The sequence below is a fragment of the Solea solea genome, chromosome 13, assembly GCF_958295425.1.
Source record: "Solea solea chromosome 13, fSolSol10.1, whole genome shotgun sequence".
NCBI classification, from domain to species: Eukaryota; Metazoa; Chordata; class Actinopteri; order Pleuronectiformes; family Soleidae; genus Solea; species Solea solea.
The window spans coordinates 5,049,609-5,072,108 of record NC_081146.1 but is presented as its reverse complement, the minus strand read 5'-3'; the positions used below and the strand labels follow the sequence as shown (position 1 = coordinate 5,072,108).

The 22,500-nt window shown below is 38.4% G+C and overlaps 1 protein-coding gene across 3 annotated transcripts in view; it reads left to right on the top strand.

Moving 5' to 3' along the window:
• The window catches only part of LOC131471944 (mannosyl-oligosaccharide 1,2-alpha-mannosidase IA), a 178,613-nt gene that overhangs the window by 121,308 nt on the left and 34,805 nt on the right, over nucleotides 1–22,500 (top strand). For all 3 annotated transcript variants that reach the window (XM_058648765.1, XM_058648764.1, XM_058648763.1), the window contains one exon: nucleotides 3,135–3,215. In XM_058648765.1, coding sequence (XP_058504748.1) covers nucleotides 3,135–3,215 — 81 coding nt within the window. The remainder of the gene's footprint in view (nucleotides 1–3,134; nucleotides 3,216–22,500) is intronic.

The following is a 22,500-nucleotide window of genomic DNA, read 5'->3' as shown; positions in this document are numbered from 1 at the left end:
TTGCTTATGGCTCAAGAAAGAAATGAGGTTTTGATGGTGATCTGGTTATGGTACTGTGTTGACTGAACCTGATCAGCCTTGGGTGAGGTTTGCTCTCTGAGTTCTTTGTTTGAAAGTGTTACAAACACGTTACACAAGAAGTCAAGCTGCTGTCATGTTAATGTGTGAAAATATGTTAAGATACAGCAAATATATAGCTGATATAAGTCATATTTATTCAGTGATATCAGTGTTTATATTTGCAAAATGTGTTCCTGTAAAATGTTTCTGTTGCCAAGCTGCTGAGAGGTGAAGTAATATTTTAAGGAGACATTTTGCTTGCTCCTCTGAGACGTAGATCAAGAGACAAACACATTTTAAAGATCATTGACGTACATTAAGCGTTATTATACAAAATGCGAGTATAGAAATCTATAAAAACAGAGATCTATATGATACTATATGAAACTGAACAGATGCCAGTGACTCTTCATTTCCATGCTGTTCTTCAGTGTGGAGCTAATTGCTCTCTCTGGTACCCAATTATAGTTTCCTTATCATCCGCTCTTGAGATAGCAATTTTCTTCTCAATGGGTCTCCGTCAATGAGTATCGGGATCCTTCAACCTTCATCTAGTGTAAGAGGCAATAATTATGGTGACATATTGAAACGCATGTAGCATTACTTTTTATTTCGCTTTGAAAAGGAATTAGACCAAGTGCATGTTGTGTGTGCAAACAAAAACAGCAATAGCACAATCCCTTTAGGTTCTATGGTTTTTAGTTTTCCTGTGCAAACTTCCAGGTGTTGTGTGCTTATTTGTTTTTCTTCCTTAAGACAATATTTGTTTCTGCAGCTGTAGTGAAAAAAAATACAGTATAAACTACTGGATGTTTTTCATCTTTTTTGGTTATTGTTTTTGTTAGTATTGCTTTACAGATGGAAACAATTGTAACAAATGGATGACAACTCAACACAGATGTAAAAAGTTGTCTTTTTACATGTTAAAATGCAAACTGCATGCTCTGGCTGGTTTGTCTATTCAGAAACGTGGCAGCGCAGAAGGTGGCCTAAAGTACATGCGTAAACAAAGCTTATTCGAAGTTAACAGAAACCAAAACATTTTATTTGAAAAGGATTATACATTTGTGCAAACAAATTTATCGGTAGTTTATTCAGTTTCTGCCAATAAAACCTCCTAAATATAACACACTAAGCATGCCACTCACATGGGAAATGTCATTGGTGTAACACCAGAGGGAAGCTGTAAGTCAAGTTTAAATTCAAATCTAGGCCACCTTATAAAAGGATTACTAGAAATTTGACATAAGAAATTGTGAGTCGAAGCACGTTTCCATTTACAGATGACACTGGTAAATGGTTGGCACTTCTGTAGGAATTACCCAGTAATCCCACATTACATAAGCATCACGTTACATTTGAAAAGCATACAGCAGCACGGTTTGAGTTGAAGGACATTTGAGCCTGAGTGAACTTTATCTGCATCAAATCGCCATTGAGTTGTTAGATACACTGACAAAAACAAAACAAAACAAAACACTGGGGAACAATGATTTTTGAGGCTTGCCTGGATTTCTTTGGAGAGGGTATCTTCATTACAGCAGGCTTACAAAGAGACAGAAGGGTGGGGGAGCGTGGGAGCCTGCTTGTCAGAGAGACTACTTTATAAGAAGAAGTGAAGATCAGTCTTATTCCCACAGTGGTTAATGTGTCCATCAACCAACAGACAACCTGCTCCTGAATGCCTCTGAGAAATAAAGTGCAATCCTCTGGTGTTATACCCCAAGCCACATAAAGTAGAATATTGACTGAGGTAAAGATTTAGGACTTTCTTTAATTATATGAATACATTTTTTCTGGCAGCCGTCCCTCTGAACTATACCACACTTGGGGATAGTGATCTGGCAGTGAGGCTAATGCTAATGCACTAAAATTGACATTAGCAATTAACTGCACCACTTTATTGACTTCCTTGTATTATACTGTCATAATTGTGAGTACATCATCATTTACTCATGAATGAGACTACATTTAATCAATTCATCAGTAGAGTTGTGTAATTCTGTCAAAAATATCCCCATGCGACCTTAATTGTGTTGATCATGATGAAAACTGCAAAAACACAAACCCTAGAAATTTAGTAACTTGACCACATCAACAAATGGTAACAAGTCAGAAAGCCTTAACAGGCATTTTAACACAATGCAATCATACAGTTTACGACAGTGATTGAATCAAAGTCAAGTCATTACATTGTACGTCAAGTTATTAGCTTTGTATGGCATTGAGTACCCATCTCTAACATTAGTTTTTACACAGTTTAACACAGTGAATATGCAATAGAACAAAATTAAGCTTCTGGTACATGAAGATTAAAATCAATCAGATGCATCAGTTGTGACAGAACTAGCTATCAGGTCTGAAACATGGTGGATTGCCATATGCCATGGAATGCACCCAGCTGTTTCACTGCCACTATCGCCCAAGGCTTGGTTCCTCTGAGTCATCACAAGCATCTTAAATCTTTTAAAAAAAAAAAATTACATTATTGTTACCTTGTATGGTGAAAATTAACTCGGATAAATCATTCAATATTTTTAGCCCCAGACAGAAAAAAAGAACAGCTTTTATTTTAAACAACTTAATACAACAATGTTGATCTATATGATTGACAGCTATGATCAGAAATATATTGGTAATGACATTATTTATATAGCTATTCTTTGGGTACATGTATTTTTTGTTGTATACTGCAAAGAAGATTCTTGTGTTTATACTGTATATCCTACACTTTACAAAGCCTACAAAGACAGTCCAGAATGATGTATAAATATATAACATCATCTGATACAGGAAGGAAATCTATTAAAAAGCCAGCAAATTGGCTGTGATCAGTTTTGTTCACAGGCCGGTCTTTTGTTGGCATCTCACAGCTGGATGTGTATTATTTATCTACACATCTGGGTCGGAGTATATCCAGGACAATTAGTCTACCAGCTATCCCAGCTGTTAAAAAATATAATGACTATGTTGTTTTTAATTGATCCATAAATGGTGCTGCTTACCTGAGACCTTAACTGATTAGGATACTTGACAAAACAATCTCTCTCTCTCTCTCTCTCTCGGCTCAACAGAACGGCGAGGCTTCGCTCTTTGAGGTGAACATCCGTTACGTTGGTGGGTTGCTGTCGGCATACTACCTGACAGGAGAAGAGGTAAGATTAATAGATACCTGCTATCTTCCTCCTTTGCTGAGATCTGCTGCTTCTGGTCAACCTGGCCTACAGTTTGGTGATGAGAATGGAGTGTCCCTGTTTTTCTGTATATGCATTTGTGTGTGTGTATTTATTTTTCTAGTTAATTGAGAAAATGTAAACACTGTTGATGGTCTACATTTGTATGAATACCATATTGTATTTACCTATGTAGAGCAGAAGGTACATCATCTGGTGCACCCTGTTGTGTAATGTGATGGGTAAGATGATATAATGAAAGGAAATGAGGAAGGAGTTGTTCCTACGTCATTTAAGTATTCTCTGAGTAACACAGAAGACACTCTCCCCATGTATTTACCCCAACCACAGCCTACTTAGTTTAATTTAGTGAGAAAGTTAATTAAAGTTAATTAAGATGCCAGGATCACAGCTTCTTTTTTATTCTATTTTTCATATTCATATTATTTATATCAGGTGCAATAAAAAAAATTAATAAAAAACAAACTGAAAATGCTTTTTAAGCAGTCAGCCCCAAGGTTACTTTTCTTTGTGATTCTGTCTCAGCATTGCTTTGCTGCATAAAGGCAAGAGAAGCATGCTGACAATTGACATTGACATGGTTGAATTCATGAGGCAAAGTGGATGAGAATTACTTTGCTCTACTTGAAAAACTTGCGACAGTTGTGTCCTTGAAGAAGTCACAGTTTTGTAAAGGCCTGTGGTTAAGATGGGTGGCATCACGGTGTGAAGCATAGCCTCGCCAACATGTATAAAGACTCTCTCCTGGCTGAGTAAATGCAGGTTTAAAACGTGTCTGTGACAACCACACAACATTTCATTTCATTATCAGTCTATTGTGAAGTCACTGGAGGTCAGCGTGTCACCATAATGTGCCTGTAGCAGCCTCCTGGACCATGTACACACTCTGTTTTGAAGGCCACTCGGTTGAGGAGGCTGATATCTGTGCCGGAGCAGAATTGATGGACACAGGATCCAGCGACATATGAATGCTCAAGTCGCTTTAATGGACATTGATTTGCAGGCCCAGCGAATTGAGGCAAGAGCGGCATTAAAAAGAGCTGCTGAATAAGTGAAATATGAATACATTACTGAAGCACAACAGAGACCTGAATCTACGATTCCATTCATACATGTGAATCACATGTTAATCAGTGGTACATGACATTATCTATTCCGAGCATTTAGACATGAGCATGCAAACAAAGTGTGCTTTGACCTCGCCATGTCACACTAGGACATCAGAACAAACCGAAGTAAATTTGGAGAAAAAAATGTCTCTTTGTGACCTCAGATTGTATGATTAGTGCCAACATCCATCTCTGTCAGCCAACTACAGACCCTTTCCATGTGTTGTTTTCCTTGCATTTGGACTTTATTACTGTTTGTGGTACACATTATTCTCCTGAGATGGAGAACACCATCTCAGTTTCCTGACAGACGTATTGGAGCCCTTTACACTGGCGCAGTTATCCATCACATGACTCACTCGCATGGTCTTTGTGAAGGGTCTCTCTGAGTGAGATTTATAGCTACCTTTATCACCCCACCCCAAACCACATAAGGGGTTTGTTGCTCTGAGTCTGCTGTTTCATCTGATTGATAAAGGTGACGGTGTGAATGTGCTTTGCTGCTGCACCTGAGATACAGTGTGGAAGACTATTACAAGACTGTGGAACCAGATTGACCAGAGGATACTGGGCAGCTGGTGCTGCTGAAAATGTTGCTGTGGAGCAGTTAATGATTATGGCTCCTTGAGGAAAGCAGTTTGCGGGAAAAGTGCTTGACCAGAACTTGACCACCTGCCCATTAATATCCTGTTATTTGGATCCTGTTTATGCACTGTTAATGTGTGCATTTTGGTGAAGGGTTAATCCTTAAGGAAGCAGTGCCTGGGTTAAACATCAGATGGGTGTGGTTGTTACACTTCCTGCTTGTTCTGCTCTCAGATCGTTCACCACCCCACACAACTTGATGGCACTGACAGCAGGGCTTTTAAAGTAGCCATTAGATGCCTATGTTTGCTGTTGTCCTTGAACGGACGTTTTCTATTGTGATTTTATGAAACAGTTCATTGATAATTGTTAATTAAAAATTGAGTCATACTAGAAGGCGGCACAACAAAATGTATGCATATATCATAACAGTTGTCCAAGAAACCTAATGACTACTTTGAGGGAGTAGTTACAAACTGGCTGCTAATACATATTTATACAAGTTGAACAAAATACCTACTGTATCTCTGCTACTTATACTGCCGTTTTGTAATTGGCACACAATTCAGTTCCAGAGTTATTACTGAATGGGAAAAAGCTTTTTAACAACAACAAACTCCAAAGTGTGTTTATGATGTAAGTTCACAAATCATTTTGATGTATTTGTACCATCTGACCATCAAAAAGCTTTGTTTACTAACATTTATGAGACAATTATGAGAGCAGATTAAATGCCATATGTGGTGCCACACACTTTACATTCTATGTCACTATTTGTTTTTAATGTATTTTCCATTGCATCACTAATTTAAATACCTTCCATCAAATTCTTCAAGGTTCATATGCATCTTTCAACAGTCACTCATACATACATGTCCCCCAGTGTTCTCATCATGGTAGCATCTCTTCTCCTTGGATCAATTCATATGTGGTTCTGTTTGATTCACTACATACACATGGATTAACATGTGTCTGTTCAGGTACTTGTGCATATTCTATGCATCCATTTACATTCAGTGTAGGTGTGTGTATGTTAACTCAACCTCTGCATGTCTACCTGTAGACCTGTGCAAGTGTGTCAATGCAGTGTGTTTCATTTGTTTGTGTCCATTTGTATGCATAAAAATGTGGTGTTGAGAACGTATTGTCTCATATCCTTCCCATCCCAGGAACAGTGAAGGGTAAGAAAAGGGGAAGTGAACGAATTCAATCAGCCTCGTGTGAAAATTGCCTGTAGGCTGAACTAAAGCAGCAGGGACAGAGAGAAGCAGGCAGCAGCTGGCAGAGGGGAAGAAAGATGTGTTTGTATGCTCATCAGCAAAAGGAAAGAGAAGATAAAGGGAGAATGGGATCAGGAGAGGTGAGGAAGAGAGAAGAAGTGTTTTTTTATGCTGATCAGCAAATGTGAGAGTGCATGAGAAGGTGAGAAGCAGTGCAAGGGGGTGACTCAAGAGAGAATGACAGTATGAAAGAAAGAAAGCTGTATATCTAGTACCAGACAAGTTTCATCCTCTGGTATCAACTCATCACATATACATAGTATGTATTAATGTAGGAAATTAGCAGGACATCAGAGAAAAATGCCATTGAAATGAATTTGCATGACGGTAAAGTAGATGGTTAACTTTTTGCAATGCCTGATCCAAAAATGGCCAGCTAGGCATACTCTATTGGCCCTTGTCCACTAGCACGACTTGCCTTGCCTCAGCATGGTTATTTTGCTTTTCCTTTAGCGATAGTACCTGGTACTTGTTTTTGTTTCACAATGAAGTGAAGTGAGTCAAGTTTCATGCAGCCGTGCTGTGATGACTCCGCCCATGTTGAGGAGGTACCATAATATAGTAAAACGTTACAATATTACAATAGTATTATTTCCATTACAATATTATTGTATTGAAATGAATTACATTTCAAAGAGACAAAAAAAGCATGTGGTTAGTCATAAGGCATCTAACTGCCTTTTTCTACCCCTCTCATTACTTAACTTTCCAAACATTGTAGGTAATATTAATACAATAAATTGCTTGTTGGAATATAATTCATGTTTTTGTTTACTGTGGTGGCACTTGTATAAATGAACAACATTATTCTGAAGATTTTGTGAAAAACCTAAATAGGAATTGGTTGTATTCGACCGCAAAGCTCATTGGCATAGCTTTCATTGTGTGTTTGTCCAATATGTAGAAAATACAACAATGTGTTTGCACCAGCACCAGCATTGGCTTTAGATATAAGTACGTAACCATTCTTCAGATCCATTCTACTTGCACTGTATAAGAAATGTTGCATTTTCATTTTGGCCCCAATGTAAACAAATGAGTGTTCACAGCGCGTGAGGCGCGCATCATCTATTTTTTGAGCTCATGCTACTCGTTCAGTTTTCAAGCGTGATATTATATTAGACACTTTCACATAAGTGTTAGTGTCTACGCTAAAGGCGTAGAGGCTTGACAGTGAAGACAACCAACAATCACACTTGTTTAACAGAGGAAAACATGATTATGTTTATAAGCAACTGTCGTCATAAATAAAGCTATTTCAGTACACAGTCTGTATAATTCAGCACAAATGTAGTTACGTTTGTGAACTACCACTAAAAACAAGCAGAGAATGTCAGAAAAAAGCACAGTGCTTTTTAACAGGTAGTCGATCAGTCCGTCTTGAATTTAAAACAAGCTACACTAACACACACACAGGCACCAGTGAAAAATATGGGAACATGCCGTCATAAACATACTGGTATTGTGGGGAGGGAGACAGGCGAGCATAACGCAGAAGAAACGCAACGCACACACAACACATCTCATGTGAACCAGGAACTTAGTTATTCAGATAACATCTTAAGTAAAATGGCTGGCTGTGACTCAGTAGGTTGTCCAGGAGGATTTGAGGCTCATCCACAGCTCTTACTCTCAACATGTTGAAGTGGACAGCCTTGAGCAACACACTTAACCTCAAATAGCTCCAGATGGTCAGGCTAGTGTCTAGCTCGCTGCCAATATTGTGATACTGTGTGTGAAGGAAGTGAAAATGTAAATAGGTTTGGTGTAATCATTTGAAGAAAAGGTAATACTAAAAATGCTACTGGAAATTATATTAAAAAAGAGTGTGTCATTTTGTATCACCTGAACAACATTTTCATTTTCTTATTTGATTTTTTTATCATAACAAATGAAAGAGACGTGACATTTTCCAGGGGAAAGGTCCCCAAATACTTTGTGTTATTGGTTCTCTCCCACGTGTGATGGATAGTTTGTGCCCATGGAAGATGCTCAGAAGCAGAGAAGAAGAAAGACTGGTGTGGAGGACAATGGACAGACTAGAGGCAAATACACAAATAGGTAAAGCAAAAAAAGAAAAATTGAAAGCCAGAATGGGAGGCTGGGAAAAAAGATAGCAAAAAAATAATGAAGGAGGAGTATAAGAGGCAGAGAGAGGGGGTCATATCTTTGTGCCCTATCGGGTGAGGATTATGAGTCAGACTACAGTCATTGGTAACAGTCACATTGTGAACTTCATTTTACTTAGCAAAATCCTGTCAGTCCAACAAGTAAAGGTCAACGCTCTTGTTCTAGAAATAAACTGCATGAGTGGAACACAGCAACTGATTTCACAGAATGTTCTTTTGAGAATAAAAATGCAACTATTCTACTTTTTTTTATTTTGTGACTTGATATTTCTATGCAGAATCACATTCATGCTTAGTTGGTCTTCAATCCAAACGAGGAATGAACCGTTACCGTTAGGAGAAAATGCAGTTTCTACCACTTTACTCCAAAACAGCTGAAGATGAAGACACTGTGACACCCTGCTTCTCTTCTAAAGTTCAGAAACTATGATTTGTCTATGGGCTGTATGTGTCTGTTGCTAAAATCTGGTTGCAATACACAAAATTGGTACTTTTAGATGTTTCTTTGTGAGGGAATGTGGTTTCTGAGCTTTGATAATGTTTTCACGAGTCCATGTTTCCCTCTAATTTGGGTGTCCCACTTCTCTATCTAAATATGGTTTTATTTTGACAGAGGAAGGCTCACTCAATATAAATATCACAAGCACAACTTTGCACAAGAAATGTAGACTTTATTCAGAGATGACTTATTTTTCTCATCTTAGATGTTTTTCTATTTGGATGTTTTCCCTCTGTCACAACACCATTAAGTCACTGCATTAAATGCAGAGAGAACTCAGTTCCATGTTAGTTTGCAGTGAGTGCTGCAAGCTTTAACAGAGGAACAATGTTTGCTCTATGACTCAGTCATTTTGACCTTTATCTGCCTGCTTGACAAAAATCACGCAGAGCAAATTGATATTCATAACACATCTAATACCAATCAATATGTCTTAAAGCTCAATTACAGTCTGATACTCAAGAAGAATATGGAAATGATCTTTCACTCTTCCATTCTTGCTAGGCCTCCAGAACATTTCAGCTCCCCCTGATTAGATTCAGTGATAATTAGGGTTGTCACGGTAGTTGGCATTACTGAGTTACAAGATGTTCAGGCACACACAGATTAATAAACTTTCCCACCAGGCCCGTCATCTGTTTCTTTTTTCATTTTTTAAATAGACATAGTTCTCATTTTCCTTATTCTCTTATTAATTTGCTAAACACACGCAATTATTACATAGAATTATGAAAGTGAAAGTGTCACAGAGCTGAGGAGCAAAGAGTTATCACAAAGAGTGGAGAGATTACCAAGAAGGGGGAGCATTTGGTGTCAGAGTGAATGTATTAAGCATATTTTTGGCTCGCTTTTATTTCAGATTCAACCTAAAGGCCAAAAAAAAAAAAAAAAGAACCTGATGACACTGACAAGGCAATCTGTGAGCATGGTGTGATAAAGGTTAATGTTATTCTGCTAATCTGCAAACTCACCTCACGATAAGAGTGAGGCTCTAAATATAATGTTCTGGATCAAATTAAGCAGTTTGCAGGTGCAAGTCTTTTCTTGTAAACTATCCAGTGTGATTACTACTCAGTCACACCAGTGATGGCACATGTTTATAACCAGATGGGAATATTTCCATTCTGTGGCATTTTGGAGTTTAATTCCAAGGTTTATACAAATATATATATATAAATTAACTTTAAATATATAAAGTTAGTTTAGGAGTTGATAACTGACCTAGCATCTGACGTTGTGATGTTAGCAGAGGTAAGCAGAGGTATTGTTTATTTAGAAATTTGAAAATAAAAATACTATAATGTATGGAATGTGTGGAATAATGTAATATAACTTGAATTTCACCAGCATGATTAAATGATTAGAAGTAAAAGTATGTAACAAACCACAAAGTATAAACACTGACCATGTCGGTACAATGCTCACCATATGCATTTATCGCTTTCTTCTATTACTATGAATAATCAGTCAGTAAATCATGAATAATCACTGATGCCACTTTGTTAATGTTAAGAAAAGCAGTTTCAGTTAAACACACAAAAAATCTGATGTGTGAAAAAGTGCTGGGAGGAGCTGAGTTAATTAAAGAACCACCCACACTGCTTTAACACGACATACCATTTTAAACATTAGGAAAAAAGAGAAACTACAGAGTCATCAGTGTTAATATTGTGGCAGTAGGTGGCATCAAATAAGTCAACGTGTGTCAGCTGAGAAGTGTAAAAATAATGTGAAACTGCAACAGGTCAGAGGACGTAAGCTGAGGAAACTGTCTTTAATACTTCCTGATGACAGATTGCAATTCAAGCCTGTTGAGTAATGTGACCATGTGCATTCCCATCCGAGCAAACACCAAATGTATTTTTGTGATCATTAGTAAGACACATTCAGGACGGACTGGATACTTTCAGAAACTGTCTGGTATCTCTGGTATTTTGGTCTGAAAGGTTCATCACTTTTTCTGACTGTAGAAATACTTGCTGATAAACCTAATCCAGACATTCATTACATTTTCCATCACAATGTTATTGGAAAAACAAAGTTCATTGTACTCATATGGAGTGTCATACTCTTATGTCCTTAATGGACAGTAGAGACTAATGGACTGACATCTGTGTTTGGTTGTGTATGAATTCATGTTCACTGAACTGTTTTGTACATTAAACACTTCACCACCAGAACAACATCAAACATAAGCTAATTTAATTAATGGCACTCAAATGGTGATTCTGCACCTCCCACTCTGGGACATCACAGTGCTGTGAGACAAAGCATGAGCTTTTAGAGGAACAAAAAAAACAGGTGATTTACTTAGTCGTGACTGTTGCCTGGCCGAGGTAATCCAGCTGGTCATTTCTTTCCTAACTTGACCTCATTTCCAACTGCGCTGCATTTGCACTATTTGCCCCTGGCCACAATATTACCCAAATGTCAGCTGTCATGCAATATGCACCTGCACCAAGCAGCACTGAATTACCTCTAAACTGTGTGGCACTGAAATGTGTGATGTGAATTAATGTTTGAAGACACACCTCAGTACAGTTGCATCTGGTTTTATCAGCATGATAGAACAGTTTTTCCCCCACTGGCTCTTGTTGGTTTGTCTCTTCCCTACTTGCTTCTGGAAATCACATTCAGCTTCTGTGTTGTTCATCAGGTGTGATTGTGGAAAACCTCCCTGTGTTTCAGCTTTAAGGTCCAGTGTGTAAGAATTAGTGATATCTATTGGTGAGCTCAACCCCCCCTTTCCCAAGCATGCCAGGGAACTACATTGACCCTTGCATACCAGAAAGGAAGTTGTTTGTAGTGTCGTAAGCTTAGCTTTTTCCTCTGTGAAGCCATGCCCTTATGGCTGAGTGGCAGAAGGTTCAACTCCTTACTCCACAAGTTTATATACTGTTGTGTCCCTAGTATGAAGCTAAAGGGAGTGCGGCGTGTTTAACTGCTATAACAAAGCAAGTAAAGTTAGCAGCCCGGCTAGCACTAAAGACTGCAGCGGGACCCAATTTCCTTTCTGTGACGTCAAGTCACCGTAAGTTTGTTGTAAGTTTGTTAAGTTCTCTCAACAAGTGTTCTCAACCACAGGAGACACAGTCTGTCCAGAGAGGTCTCGGCTGCTGCCAGAGAAAGTAAATATGTTGTTTTTCCTTAACAAAAACTGTTAGGACCAAATGCAGCTTGAGAAGCGCCTCCTCTACACTGTTCTGTTTGATGTATGGGTCTGTCTGTACTTACACTCTGTTGGGTTGAACATGAATGGGGCTTTTGCCATCTCCCCAATTTTTTTGAAAAGCATTTGTAATTACATAGCTTCTTTTGTGTTGAAGCTTTTTTATTACCTTGTGGTAATAATAAAAAAAAGGTTGAATCTTTTAACATCTTGTAACGTCCTTATTTTTTTACTCAAAATGACATGTTATAGTATCAATAAGTTTCGGTACCGATAAGGGGTATCGATAAAATCTTAACATATACAGTTGTTGGAGATTAACCCACGTTGTTAGGATTGTTAAGTAGTTTTAAGTGATCTACAGTTTGGCTCTGTTCGGCTTGATTTCTTGTACCAGGTACTAGGCTAGTGGAAACGCTACTTAAACCGTGCCGTGGCGAGGCGAGTAGAGACTGTGGAAATGCGCCATAATAGTCTATACCACTGTTGTAAAAATAAAAATATTTGAAACAAAAACCAAACAGTTTGAGTTTTAAAGTGACAAAAATATTTGTGGGTAGTAAATGTATATTCTGCCAATAAACCCACTTCAATGTTACACACTGGACCTTAAGTATTTGGGTCAATCTGCTTCTTTAATTTCTGTCCCATCACCCACTGCAGCAGCTAGAAATAAAGAAATCATATCAGCCTCTGTGCTTTTACTGAGCATGATTGTGGAACAGGTTAGGCTGTAGTGGAGAAAAAAAAATCATGCCTGCTGGTTTTCTTTCTTTATTATTTTAACAGTATAATCATTTACTATATATATAGAAGAACCAACTGAATCAACCCAAGACTCAGTGGTACACTGAGCAGACTGTGCATGTAAAGGATCACTTTTCAGCCATACTTTAAGCAGAGGCAGAAATATACTCTCCTGCTCGCTGAAGGAAGCTGAAGGGAGCTGAAGGGTACAGGGCTTTTTCTGACACACCATCCCTTGTCAAAATTGCTGCCTCTTACAAAAGCTGTGTTGAGAGGGTAAAAAGGATATGGGATTTGGGTTGAATTGAGAGATGTATTGTATTCCACTGCAAGAGGAATTGTATGAGGTTATTTATTGTGTAGATGATGCAATATGTGCCTGTTGATTATGTAGAAGCAGATTTGTGCTTCTTGAGTTTTAAGAGAATACATGAGATATGGGATAAATGAATAAAAGTGTGGTATATCTGTCTTTTGATTTTAATGTTGGGTTGTTGTTTAGAATGGCTATTTAGTGCAGTACTTCAAAACCAATGACACTTCCATATGCTTATGCTTTAATTTGAATTAGCCAATGTCAGAATGCTAAAGCTCTAAATTAAGATGTGATCTTACATTTTCATTGTCATTTTTGGAGCAACCTGGAACAACCTGGTACAAGAAATTCATTCAGGATTAATCTTAATCTTAAAAAGTCCATCACTGAGCATGTAATCATGCTGATATTGGCATTTAGATGATATCTATTATATATATACAGTTTTTATATACACACTTTATATCTCAGCACAGGAAGTGAAATGATCATGATAGTGTTTCTTTTAAAGAAAGGTACTGGTGTTCTTGTGCCATGTGTTAACAGACAGTGTGTGTTCTGCAGCATGTGTGCGACCACTACACTTAACTGTACATTTTATCTGTATGTTGCTAAAAGGCTGAAATGTGGACTTGAAAGAAATTTCATTTCCATAGATGAAAGGGAATCATCATAATCGCACAATAACCGTCCCGTGCTCTGTAGTCCCCACTGTAAGCTTAGCTGTGAAAGGAAAGCTTCTTGTCCAAAATAACCCCATTTTGCTCTGTGCACAAACACCTAATCCCATTTGTGCAGAGTAAAAAATAAAACTGTGCTCAGCTCCACTCCAACATCTTACAGTTTTATTATGGAGTCAAGAGGCACGGAGAAAGAACAATATCTAATAACCAACAGCTCACAAATTGTGCATTTATAGCTTGTTCAAATACTACATGCATCATAGCATGCAACTTACTCTATATGCTGTTTATATGCTTGGCCAATAATACCTCTCTGCCAAAATAAATGAGTCACTCAATATGCTAGCAGCATATTTGCCAGGACAACAGCCAAGATATATGTTACAGAGCAACAGTTCCATCAATTTACTGTTGTATACAATGAGGACCCTCATCCCCCACAAAAATCAAAGACTCTTAGAAGGATATGTTTGTGCCTCAGATATGATCCAGGTGACAACATGAAGCAGTGAAGTTGCTAGGTTTTCAATGGTGGTCTTTTAGATGGGTCCCAGGAAAAAATGATGCACTTTTTCGATGACCTTTTGATTTGTCATTTTGGCTGACCACATACAATTAATATGCATCTTTCAAATGCTTACTAATCACTTCCCCACTCACTTCTATGTCAGATATTCAACATACAAATAGACAATGAGGAAAACAAGAACTCTATAAGAAGAAAAGGTCATTTTTATTTAACATTCCTTTTAAACCCATACAGTTGTTTATATTACTCTGATTCACTTTAAATGTACGTCTTAATATGTTTGACATAAGCTAACTGACAATCACAAAGGACATGTTATGTCCCTCCAACAGGACTTATCATGACAGAAATAACTGAAAAATGTCTCTTACAGACTTCTGCGGGGCACATATTCTCTGCTGTTCTCTCTCCCTGTCAGTATCCTTATCGGACGTCATGTTTATCAACTGCAGGGGCACACACACACGCACACACACACACACACTATTTAGCGTTGGAATGGTTTTCAGTGCCGTACTCCCGTGGAAACTAGCCGGGACGCTGGGATGGAAACGAGCGCAATGACTGGTTGGAGTCGTCTTTTCCCAGCAGGCTAAAGTTGCTAAAGTTGCTGCACTGATGCACATAAACAAATTAACTTTTTCATTGCAAGTCAGAAAACATTTGATCACCACAACTTTTTTACCCTTGTTGGTCTATGGAGACCTGCTTTTTATGAACACTCCTGATCAGTTGTTAAAGAAATTGGATTCTGTATACCACTGTGCTTTGCGTTTTATTACTGGCTGCAGCTATCGTGTACGTCACTGTTAATTATATGCCGTCGCACATTGCCCATATGTCCGTGGATTCTCTCACTGGGTAAAAATGCTTTTTTACCCAGCGTTCCCCGTCTACCTGGAACGCTGTGCAGAAGGACTTGAAATTGACACATCTCGTAGCTCTGGGGGAATTTAAGACAATTATAAAAGACAGAGAAATAAGATCAATTGGTTCTTGTGATTGCACTGTGTAATCCTGTAATCCCACTCTTGTTTTCCTGTAGTGTGTGATCGTATTTTACTTGTGTCTTGTGTTTGGTGTAACATTCTGCGTTAGTGCTGCCGTCTTGGCCAGGTCACTCTTGAAAGAGGTTTTAAATCTCAATGAGTTTTTTACCTGGTTAAATAAAGGAAAATAAAACTGAAAGCCGCTATTCCCTTCTTGCGTGACACATCATAGCAGCGTAGTTTAATGTCAGACCTACCAACCTCTACGCATTTTGTGTAGGCTCTGTTGCAATGGGGCATCACAATTACTTTATGTGCACTGTAGTGGATACAGTGTGCGTCCCATCAATGCAACAGCGGTGAGGTAAATGCGTCCTTTCTGAATTATTTGCGTCAGAGACTCACGGCTAACAACATCACTGATGAAGTTTAACATTTTTTCGCCCACAATTAATCAATAATTGTCTGTCAATCTGTTGATTAAAAACACACACACACACGCGAGCACACACACATATTTGTCAGAAAATGCACAACTAAGACCAAACTGATCAAATCCAGTGGCTCATTACGCTGTTTTTAATTATGTCAGCCTCAGAGCATTCAGGCTTTTTCATTCAGACTTTGCATAGCTCACAGCCTCTGGGCTTTATGTTCAGGCTTCAGTGCACCTCTCCATCCATCAGCAATTAAAGCAGAGGAGGAATAAAAAGCCTGTTATTGCTTTTGAGGAAGAGATGAATACATTCCAAAAAAACTGCTACTATTTCAAAATATACTTTTGATTAACAGACATGCAATAAACATATTTTTGTTTTTCCTCTAGCTAAGAATTTTGTAAAAGAGGCCTAGTTATTGCCTACAGTGCAGTATGCAACAGTATTTAAACGGTCAAGTAGCTGGTCTTTATTACTGAAAGTATTGATTCTGTCAGCTTTGGCTGCAATCAATGCCTTCCTGGAAAGTGTGTGTGTGTGTGTGTGTGTGTGTGTGTTGAGGCTGGTGGCTGATTTGTCACTGGAGACCATAGGAGACTTGGTAATGTATTCATATTATGTAGATTTGCATTCACAGTGAAACCCATAAAGAAAAACAAAATAAATACCTGTTAGACATGAAGGTGAGAATGAAGAGTAGATGAAAAGCCTCAGCATGAAAATGTGTTCAACACTACATCATTGTTTTGCAGCATATTCAGTTGAGTCTGTCCAGTATGTACAGTATGTACGCTGGTTTCACACTGGATGTGTATGCAGTATGCAGCTCTGTCATTCACACCAGGTGTAGGTGTCTCCCGTCGTGGAGCTTCAGTTATGTTTTACATTAAGTCTGTCATCATAAAAAGACTTAAATCCTCTCAAACCTTTTTGAAAGAAAAATGTATGGAATCAGAAACACTAAGAGTGCTTTTACTTTGAAACAGAAACAGGATGTGCTGTGTTTGTGACATGACAAATACAGACACAGAAACAGGGAAGGATCATTTTCACCATCTTACTGCGAGATGAATGCAGCTTGTGCATAAAATAGACGAGAGATCTACTCCCAAAAACATTGCTTGCTTTACTCACGTGCATCTCACACAGCCGGTGTAAATGGTTCTTTGTGCCTTTATTGCTGATGTTCAAAACAGTGACTCCCATCTATATATGAAATCTGTACCACATTGAATATTTTCCAGCAACAGCTGCAGTCACAGAGGAATTTGAATTGGGGATAGGAACGGTTGCAGATCAAACAAGCCAAAGCAGAAATGTAGACAGATTTTGGGTCAAGAGGAAAACTTCTTCTGTAACATTGCCACAGAGGCAACATGACAGCAATATGAAAAATACTCCTGTTTGGTTTAGAAGACTACTGTAAGTCTGTCTTATTGAATTGTATTTCAGTATAGAAATAAAGAGCACACACACACATAACTATAGGTTCTCAATTCCAAATGTAATTGAGTGTGTGTTTATCATGAAGCTGCTGTAGCCATTAATTAAGCACCCAAAACGGCGTACATTAATTGTGGGACAGGTCAGAAGGCCTTCTGGCTGTAATCAATTATCCGTAAATAATGAATGAAATCTCTCTATTCACTGCCTGGGTAAATTCAATTATTTATCATCCTCACGTCATCCCTGGGGGAAGCTTCACGTCTCTGTAACAGCTCAGGTAAATTATTGGCTTAACATCTTCACCAAAGACTGTACTGAAGCTTTAGCTACAATGTACACATTAGCACATGCACAGGCACATAAAGACACCCACGTCCACACACACACACATTATAACACACATTATCTTGATACCAGACAGGGGTTGCAGTTGATCTGTTTCTTCACCTTTAGTGTAACACAATTAGCTGATGCTTTTCAAGGCTCTTGGTTGTCATGCAGACAAAGACTTGAAAGGACTCTTTTCACAGCTGAGGATTGGGGAGGATGTATGGCCGTCAGAGCCATAGTGGCAGTTCTTTGCTCTTCCTCACCCCTTCCTGTCTTCAATGGATCATTACAGCTGCAGTGCATGTCCTGTTGTTTTCTGTGTGGGTAATGGAGCTCAGGGATGCCACTGCTGAGATGTCCCTCAACCATCAATCAAAAGGATGCATCCAAACATTTCCATAGAGATGCAATGATGATAAACTGTCTAGTGTAAAAAAAAGTGTTGCAGCCATGAATGGCAAGTAGATGTCGATTGATAGGTGGACAGCCCCATAACCCCTTTCCCAAGGGAGACAAAAAAAAATTCCAACAACAATTGATAATTGATGTATTTATCGTTAAAACGGGTTAAGTGCATTTACATACTTCTCTATTAATCTACTGACAACCTAATTAGTTGTGAACCTATTAACACAAGGTGGCAGCAGCAGATTGTTTATTGGCCTGCATGTGTGTTTGAAATTCATGAGTTTCCATGAATGCATCATCCGCAGGCATTTAGTTAGTTACCTACTTGTGTGTTTGCACAAGTATATGAATGCACCTCATGGCCACTAACTCTCATGCACTGGAGTTTTCTACTCCAGTCTACTACTACTACTACTACATCATTTAAAGTCTGTCACATGCAGATTATTTTTATGAGTAAATGCCCTCATTAATTGACAGTGCACAAGAGAGGTGTAGAAGGGATCGCAGACTGGATGGAGTGGGTAGAGACGAGTGTAAGGGCAGGGGTGATGTTTGACAGAAGGATAGCAGCAAAAGTGAAAGAGAACGTCTACAAGGCGGACATGAGCTATGATCTATGGCTTGGAGACAGTAGCACTGCCTCAAAGACAGGAGGAGGAACTGGGTGGTGGAGCTGAAGATGCTGAGAAATGGACAAAAGATGTTGAAGATGGAGCTGCCAGGCAGGAGGAAAAGAGGACGACCATAGAGAGGGTTCCTCGATGTTGTGAAGGAGTTAAGGATTTGATCATCAGTTCTATTGAAACAATGTATTATTACATTTTAGTTGTTGGATTACATTTTGCTGTTGGGGCTCCTCCTGTTGTCAGTGATTTCCCATTCAGGAAGTGTTAATTCCATCCTACTGTGCTGTATGTTATGAATACTCTAATGCTTGCAGTACTTGGTGCATTAGGGGACCAGCACCTGCGGTCTGCATGGGAGGTGTTCAGATTAATAGCGCTTCTCCTCAGTCATAAACCATAGTCTTAAGTGTACAGTCTCCCAGCCTAGTCAGGTACAATAAGAAATTCTAAGAAACCAAGCAGGAAAAAAAACAAGCTGCTGAATATCCTCCGTTGTTGTCTGTGTCGCGCTCAATGTCGTTGTTTGTTGTCGCAACGGTACAATGTCACGATATGTATCTCACTGACATGGCCATCGAGCACAGCCCACACTCCGCCTACCAAGTAAAGGTACAGTTCTCAGTCAAAACATAAGCCTGACCCAGGGCTTTACCGTTCTACATCGCACTGTAATTTACCAAACCTAACTGTACCATGATGCTAACACGGCTTGAGCAGATCTGTCACCAGAGAGCAAATGTTGTAGATCAGTTACAAGTTTCTTTGTATTATCAGTGTTGGAATTGTTAATGATGATGATAATGAAAAATGTGAAAGGTACATGGTGTTCACCTTTGTTAAGTATAATATAAATAGTGTATTTGTGTTTTATGGTAATAAAATGATAGAGCTGATACATGCAGGAACCAATACATTCTTTATCAAAAGCTTTGTTGAATATTTTCTCAATTAATATGTTTGCTCTTTAAAATGTCTTTAAATGCAGCATTTAATACTCATATACAATTATATAACTTGTTGTGTTTTATTTCTGATGAGCTTGAAGTTCTTGTGTTGTAGCTTTTTCCAATAACTGCAGCTAACCATGCCGGTGCACAAATACATTTATCTTACTCAACCCTCAGACATCTACAGTATTTAGTAAGACATCATGTGTAAATTGCTTATTTATTATTTATACAGTCCTCATTTGTCCTTTTCTTGTTCGTCTTTACTGAGTCCCTCTTTATGTGCTTTGCTGCCAACTAACATCCCCAATGGAATCATTAGTTTGATCCTTTACCATGGGAGCCTTCCAGTATAACCTGCTTTCTAACTAGTTGGAGTGAGTATGGGTACATTTTAATGTTAGTCATGGAGGCAAATGAGTGTCATTACTGCCCCAGCTTAATATCTTTTTGGAGTTTTTCCTTCTCTAAGGAAAAAAGCTGCAGTTGTGCATGACATTAATCTCAGGCTGTAGATTGTTTTCTTCAGTCTGCAGTAATGTGCAGGTGAAGATGAATGCTGACTTTACGAAAAGGATTTGTATTCACACTCTGGTAGCTCTGGCATAGTGAACCCATCACTCTGAGAGGGTTAGAAATAGGATTATAGCGCATTCTGACAGTCAGGGTTGAAAAGGAGTTTGATATATTGGTTAATATGCATGCAGGCTTAAGCTCGCAGTTCTGGGCCTGTTCCCAAGTGGAGAGGTGCATAGATCAGGTATTAACTCTGCTGAAAGGCCAAGACTGGTCTTTTCTGAAAAGTAGGACAACTGCCATCTTTTTAGGAAGCTATTTTATCACCAGGTGACAGTAGCCAGGTGGTACATGTCACATTTAGTGGGTACATGTATAGTACAAATGAAACCTTAATGTGTGAGACCACAGATTAGGTACTGTACAGGTAGACTGCCAAAAGATAAATACACACTGAAATAGAGGAAGCAGCAACACACACATACACACACAGCATGGTACAAAACATGTAGGAAGGAAGGAATTCAACTTCAAGAGCTCTGACTGTAATCCCAAGCTTCACATTCATAACTAGTTTTTCTGGATTTACTAGAGCTGTCACAATCTCGAAATAAATCAGAATTAGAGGCAATCTTGTAATATGGGAGTGCAAAAAACAGCAGTTTATGATGCCAGTGAGGTGACAGTTGGAGGACCTTGGCCTGTGAGGAGGCTGGCAGCTCAGGGAAAGAAGCAGGTTTTTTTGTGAGAGGTTTTGGTTCTGATGGACCTCAATTTCCTCTGCCCTCTTCAGGGTCCTGAAGGTATACAGTTCTCAGAGGGATAATCAAAAATGGATTTGATCAAAAGTCATTGAATCAGCAGCAACTGGAATTGTAGATTTGTTGAAGAGAAGGAAACCAACAAATCTACATGTCCAGTTGCTTCTGAATCAATGACTGATAATTATTACCTGGATGACTGAGAATATACACAGAGACAATAATGGTTTGTGTCATAATCAAAATCAAAAGGGGAATCGATAATTTATCCCTTCCTTGGTCATGTTCGGCAGATGTGCCAAGACAGTGCAAAACACTCAGATAAGACATGTTTCAGCAGCATCAGGTTTCCTCAAACCTGCTTTGAACCTCTTACCTCTAAACCCAGTGTTTGTAATTAAAAATTAAACATTTTAACTATTTATATTGGTAAAATACAAGTCTCCCTCAACCAAAAATGGCGCAGCCTTCTGTGTTTAAAAGATAAATAAATACAGCAATACCAAAATCTAATAGTGACTTTAAAATCGAAAATTAAAATGAGGATTTGGAATATTGTGACACCCATTGTATTTATCTCTCTGGCTACTTGCCTTTTTCTTTCCGTCTATAATTTGTAGTTTCCCAAAATAGAGATGTGTTTATATAATAGTGACCCTTTTCTTTGCTGTTTTTGTTTATGCATATTTATAGATTTTACTATTTTTGTCCCTGAAAAATGTCCAACCAGAACTGGTGATAGAATGAGCTGAAACATCTTTGTCTTGAGTTACAAGTGCAAGTGTTTCTCTTTCAGGCTGCAGAAACAAAGCTGATATCAGGTAAATTAATAGATGATAATTAAAGAAGTAAAGCAACATAAAATTGGCATTGTAAACAAAACAATGAGTGTTGGCTGGTGCAGAAACTTAAGCACCAATATTATGTTTTTGCGTTAACAGAAACATTAACTGTAGACTTCCTCATGAATTAAGAAAACAGTTTGGAAATTCATACAGAATTTTGTAATGCATGCAATACAATTCTGCTGACATAAAATTACAATTGGTGTATGGACCTATAACCTGACAATGAAGAGCAGAGCTGATGATAAAAATCTACATTGTGTAGGTTTTGTGGGTCTGGTAAACAACAAATGGGCTCATGAGTTACACCATTAGAGCAGAGAGATGCTGCTGATCATGATCATTCAGTCAATACATGCGGTCCTTGTATGCTCCCATTCCCCCACCAGCTTCTAATTCTTCTTCTTTTGTTACAGAGAGGCAGCCTTGCTTGGCATAAACATGGGTCTTTTTCTGTTTTGTTGGAGCTAACTGTTATTTTATTGCTTTTCAGTTGTCATTTTTTTCTTTTTTTAAATTTCCACCAAGGAAACCACATGTGTCAGTCTGTTTATGAGCAACTCAAAAAGTCAAGTCAAATTTTCTATAATTGTGGGTTATGGCCCAAGGTAGGAAAATCATGATCTATATACAGAATTGTATTGACAATGTGGGAAACTGAGCAGCCTTGGCAGTAGTTTGCGTTCTCAGAGTGCTTTCTCTCGTTTTTATTACAAACACGTTGCAACGCAATACAATAATGGGAAATTGCCAATTGGAGACCAAGACAATTCATCTGGCCAACTGTCTGATACCCAGAGATGTTCAATTAAACATTCTACTGAGAAATCCATTAAATACCCTGTCTTTTAGAAGCTGATTCTCCCTCATTCTGAAAAGTTTGTTAAAGAAA